Here is a 5884-nt window from a genome sequence, read left to right as displayed (position 1 = left end):
CCCGCGAGCGCGAACGGGAGACGCCCATCTCCTCACATGAGGCACGCAGCAGAGCAGGGGCACCGAATTTGGCCTCGGCGGCCGCTGGGGGAGGACGGCTGGAGCGGATCTAGCGGCGCCGCGGACGAACGCTCACCCGACGCAGGAGCTCCGCATCGCTTCTCAACCTTATTGTTATCATATAAACACAACATCACCTTTTAATCTGGGGAGTAGTGTTATCTTTAAGGGCCTAAGGCTGAACTTTATTTAAACATTGAAGAATTTACATATCAGCTCTAAGAAAACAGCTAGAATTTACAAGGTCAGCTCTCAAGAAAAACAGAACTGGAACTCTATACATTGCCTCAGATAGCACACTGATTACATGACCCTCCAGGGAGAACCCTATACTTCAATACACTCACAGCAGGGAGAAAAAATAAGGAACATGATTTTGAAAGCAAATGAAACTGGTTAGTAGAAAGTAAGGCTGCAGCTATTCTGCCATCTATACACACTCCACAATACAGGCAAATGCAACTAATTTTATTTGTTCTAAGCAGGCGATTAGGTGCGCAGAAGGATGCATGGCACATCATTTATCAAAAATATGTTTTCTTCCCGAAGCCCCACTGATTTGCTCTGTGCCTTTGAGAGCTGTTGAACAGCAACATCAAATGGAAGAGTAGCCTCCGGAAGTCACACGTTGCAACTCAAATAGGAACAAAACATTATTCCTGGGATAAACTCGCAGAAAGAATTTGGAAGCAACATCAAATTTCCTTTACTCGCTAATTTTGGTCTACACAAGAGAACAATTAAACCAATATATTGTATTTTTTCTATTCTTTATCAGGCCTTCATTGGCATGTCTACATCTGAAAACGGGCTGCTAGTGCTTGTTTGCTAAAGAAATGTTAAGCATGATTCAGGAATAAAATCACCTCCTCTCTCCCTGCCCATTGGTGGTTGATTTCAGGGCCACGTTGGGGTTCCGGTCACCTTCCGTGGCCTTCTATCCGCAATCTGCCAGATGTCGCTCACCTCGCTATCGACATTCTTTATGTTCTGTTGCTGGTGCATCTGGAGGCATCGCAATGACGTTGTGTTCCTAAGAAAATGGAGAGTATTCCTAAGAAAATCGAATTACATATAGGAAAAGGAAGATTGCTACACAACTTCACAAAAGGAAGACTAAGAAGAATCAGCGATATGAAGGGAAGTTATATCTTTTCTATTCCATGGCATAGTTCAAAATTTTCAGACCAACTTAAATTCAGAATGGAAAGGTCATGCCACCCGCCGAAGCCAACCATGTGCTTCCCAAATAGACAAATAATTGTGAACCAACATTTTGGAACTATTAACTCGATTATAGCTATCGGCATACTGCCAGGGTGAAAAATGGTAATGATTAATAGCAGACTGCATAAGCTATCAGCGTACTGCCGGGATGAAAAATGGAAATAATCAATAGCAGAATGGATAAGTAATGTATGCAAAGACATGCATATAACCATGTAGATGAATCAATATTAAACGGGATGGAAAAGAAAAGCATGTCAATGTCACTATGCCAGTGTTACAAATGTATTAAGTCACATAGTAGAAATTGATCATACTTGAATGGACAGCTTTGCAAGATAGGAAAATGGGTTGAAGCTGAAGAAAATTAATTCCTTAGAGTATACATGAATCTAGTGTAAAAATGATATGTCGATCTTCCATATAGAATCCATGGTTACGATTTGTTTCAATAATGTGCCAAGTTAGATGGTAAATCTGCAAGCTTCAACGGAATGTAGAAACTTGGCACATATGATTTTGTTTCAATGACAAAAGGCTGATGTATGTGTTAAATTTTCATAGCAACTAGCCGCATGTTAAGAAAGAAGAAGAAATAATCATTATCTCATGATAGATCACAAATTATGCCTTAGAGACATGCAGAAGAAGAGACAATTTTTTTTAAAAAAAATTGTACATGATAATTTGGATAGATAGTCGTCCTACATGCCAACGCTGTATTGAAGTGAAGGAGCATCATTAGAACATGAAATTTGAACAATAAATCAAGCAAACACTTATAATTGGACCTGAAAAATGTGTACCTCACAAGCATGCTGAACGTATCCCTGAATAAAATAGAAAGTATTCATCGAAATTGCACACAAAATCAGCATAGAGATATGAAGAGAACTAGTAAGCCCATAACATAGATTTGTTGGCAGGATTTACATTACGTATCGAAATTTGATGTCAGGACATGAAATTCTGAAACAAACAACTGCAAATGCTAGGTTTGCTCGCCACATAACCCCGAATGAAAACAATAACAAAACCTGAACCAAAAAAAGCCTAGCAGGACTCAGGATTTAGCTCGCCACCGTACCCTGACGTTGAAGCCCACTAGTGTGCTCCGCCCACCATATAACCACCCGCAGCAGTGCCGAGGCCGGCGCTTGCTGATGCCACCCGTCGAGCCGGCTGCAGGCACCCAAAGCTTGAAAACCTTTGGGTAAAAGGAAAACAGTCTTAGAAATTGTCCTAGAAAGGAACGGCTTAAAGATTCACGTACACCTAAAGCATACATCTTCTGCTCCTAGATTTCTTGGCAGAATTTCAATTATTGGTTTGCCTGATAAATTGACAAAACATAAAGCTATCATCACCGATACAAATCTTATCTTAAGAATAGCATAAAACAAAAATTGTCGTAAAGTGAATATTATTTAATTGAAGAAATATTGCTCGTATGTATGTGCAAATTTTGATTAACACAAATTTACAGAGAATTAGCATTGTCAGCTAGGTACAGGCTGATTCTTTATGTACATCACTACTAACATTCAATCGAGTCTGAACCATCATTTTTTACTTCAGGATTAAAATTCGTGAAATTTAGACAAAACCAAATCAGAGAGAGGATTCACATGTCCCGTGAAAACAAAAGTTGATCTCAGCTAGATCCAAGTCTGATACTCTATTGTTGTCCTTTTTCTCCGTAGCCTTGAGCTCCTCCTCTTCTTCTATGTCATCCACACGGCCTTCAAATCCTCCGCTATGATCTCCACCTCCTCCTAGAATTGATCCCACCGCCAGTAGCCCTTCTCCAGCATTACCTCCATCACCCGAGCTTCTCATTTTCCTTTCCTTTCCTTTCCTTTCTTGGTCTTCTTCCTCTTTCCCAGCACCGCTCCCAAAAACTAATAACCCTAACCCCAGAAATTCAGAAGTTCATGCAGGAGGATAGGGGTCTTACTGATGATAATACCGTCGACGATGGAGAGGAACGCCGGAGAACACTGTTGTCCTGCTGAGCTCGCCCAGATCTTGCACCGCCCACGGTGCCTCCGAGTCGCTACCGCATGAGAGCGGTAAGGGAAGTACTCCACGCGCGAGAGAGGTAGTCCTCGCCGCCGGGTCGTCCCTCCGGTGCCGCCGCCGCCGCTGCAATGACGAGATGTGAGGGGCCAGAGGACTCTGTCTTCTTGCAACATTGAGGGAGTTGTAATTCATGCTTTACACTGTTACTGAGTTGAATGAAGTTGGCACCATGGGTGCCTTTCCCCGTTCAAAAAAAAGAGGGGCCAGAGGGAGATAGGAACGGACTGGAGGAGTGGGCTAGTTTTTTTTTCCTTTTGACATTTGGGGGAGTGGGCGACCAGCTAACGTTTCCATCGAAGTAAAATTATATTGGCTGACGTTTAGTCAAACCGACCCAGTCTTCACCCCAGTCTATCGACCGAGCTCCTCGCAAAAAAAAAGGTCCATCGACCGAGGCACGTTCTGGTTAAGCAAATCTCGACCGATATAAAATTCTGTTGCATTGCCGTAAATTTACGTTTATGGCAGTGGTTGGCTGGTAAGGAGGTAGCCCATTCCCCGTACCTATTTGTTTTTTTTCTAATCAGCTATCAGCAGTTAAGCAACCGGCGACGATTGCTGAGGCGGCGGTAGCGATCGCGACGGTGCCGGAGGGACGACCGGGAGGTGCACTCCCCTCTCTCGTACGTGGAGTACTCCCCCCTTTCCCTCATCATGCAGTAAGGACCAGGAGGAGAATTGGGTACTGCAACGATTCGGTGTGATCTCGGGGACGGCAACGTCCTTCTCCGGCGTCCATCTCCATCGCCGGTGGTCTTCTCTCTGGTAAGGTCTTCCTCCTCCCGTACCTTTCCCTTTCCTCCTCCATGAATTTCTAACTTTTTAGGGTTAGGGTTCTTGATTTTTTGGGAACAGGGCTAAGAAAGAGGAAGAAGTCGAAGAAAGGAGATGAATGAAAAGAGGGAGCCTGCATACTGAAGGGGCTGATGGAGTATACCTTCGCTCAGATGTGAGATCAATTCGAGGAGGGGATGATCATGCAGGAGGAGAAGAAGAGGACGAGCTCAACGCTGCAGTATCTTCCAAGATTTAGCCCTGTTTCTTGACATTTTTTTCTATTTTGGATGAACTGTTCCTTATTTCTTCTTTGGAGCTCCATTGCTACAAAAAAAGGAGCCATGTCCAGCCGTTTTCACTTAGTGGAGTTGGGATGCTGCTACTGTATTAGGATAGTCATGCCATCATTGTGAATCTGCCCTGTTGCAGAATAAGGCACAAAAGGAAACCAGAAAGGGCAAAGCACAAGAAAATATGAAAATAACAAGCCACACACTATGAGCAACTAAGAATAACTCCCAAAAAGAAGCACAAATCATTCCAGCCCATGTAATTGTGATCTTAATGCACAATGTCATTGACTTCCTGATAGGGAGTATAACGTTTTGTTAGGTTTCAAGTCCATCAAACCACTGCCATCAGGGCTGATCATACCTCTAAATAGAAAGAAATGTAAACCTTTGGATTCAATGATCTTGCTAAAGGATACAAATGTGTCTTTTCTTAAATGTAAGGTATTTGATGGCTCCGTTTGGTCAAAAATTTCTTCCCCTGTTTCATTACATAATTTGTAGAGAAATCATGGTGCTTAGCATACTTCTCTTGCCTTCAAAGTACAATTTCTAAGGCAATGGAAATGCCGTGCCTTGTTTTATTAGGAATGATGCATCCAGAAAAACTTTCTCATATTATGGAACGGAGGGAGTATTTGTGATATATCCCTGTAGGCAACAGATAATGTTAGTTTCCAGTAGCGCCAATTGGCTCCTATCTGAACTTTATTTTTGAGATGCACTTCCATGTCTGTGAAACTAATTCCATGTTGAAGGTTTCTTTTACCATATTTGCTATTAACTGTAGTTTGTTTAAATTCAGGGGAACGGTGTATGCAAAGAGTGTGCCATCATACACCTTCAGGTGATGCCTATAAGTTACCTGAATAGTTTAGGACTTCCATCATTTTACTTTGACAATAATACTTCCTGAGTTCACAAATTATATAATATGAAAACTTGCAACATCCAAGGCTTTTAGTTGAACTCACATTCCATCATATATTTCTAAGCTAACATGTTATCATTTTTATGGCAGGCGCACTGACCTAGAATAGCGTAAGAATGAGCACTCAACTAGCTAGTGTTTGAAACTTCAATTCCATGTAGCGATACCCAACCCAGCAATTTGAAGTCTCTTTTTTCTATAGAAATAAGTCTCCCCGGCTCCATTTTATTAAAAATCAAAGCCCAGTGATTCTTATTTCTTACAATATGTGCAGAGTACAACAGTGTACTACCTCAGTAAAAAGAGGTAAACCTCGCCTGGAGTCCAAAACTACAAGATGTCTGATGACGAAAAGATACACGCTCCTCGCACCATAGCAGATAGATGAATATTAGCACACTGGTATTGCCGCATTTAGTCAGGATGATTTATCAAAAGCGAATGACATTGGATTCTGTACCCCATCAATTATCGAGTTATGGTATTAGTTTTTGTTCTAACTTCTCATGAATACACA

The 5884-nt window shown here is 42.0% G+C and overlaps 1 protein-coding gene across 4 annotated transcripts; it reads right to left on the bottom strand.

Annotated features, from left to right (window-relative positions):
• Positions 1-662: 662 nt before the first annotated feature.
• Positions 663-3572, bottom strand: LOC119364706. 4 transcript variants are annotated; one of them, XM_037630207.1, is made up of 3 exons: positions 3245-3572; positions 2375-2494; positions 663-1093 (listed from the first exon to the last, which is right to left on the bottom strand). In XM_037630207.1, the coding sequence occupies exons 1-3, from the start codon at positions 3480-3482 to the stop codon at positions 1044-1046; spliced, it is 408 nt and encodes a 135-aa protein (XP_037486104.1). In that variant the 5' UTR covers positions 3483-3572; the 3' UTR covers positions 663-1043. The 4 variants fall into 4 exon arrangements, with proteins under 4 accessions (XP_037486104.1, XP_037486105.1, XP_037486106.1 ...); XM_037630208.1 differs by having other exon boundaries at positions 3257-3572; XM_037630209.1 differs by lacking the exon at positions 663-1093 and adding an exon at positions 1102-2117.
• Positions 3573-5884: the final 2312 nt, after the last annotated feature.

The sequence above is a fragment of the Triticum dicoccoides genome, chromosome 2B (assembly GCF_002162155.2).
Source record: "Triticum dicoccoides isolate Atlit2015 ecotype Zavitan chromosome 2B, WEW_v2.0, whole genome shotgun sequence".
In the NCBI taxonomy this organism is placed as follows: Eukaryota; Viridiplantae; Streptophyta; class Magnoliopsida; order Poales; family Poaceae; genus Triticum; species Triticum dicoccoides.
The sequence above is the reverse complement of the archived record's forward strand: the minus strand, read 5'-3'. Positions and strand labels throughout refer to the sequence as shown.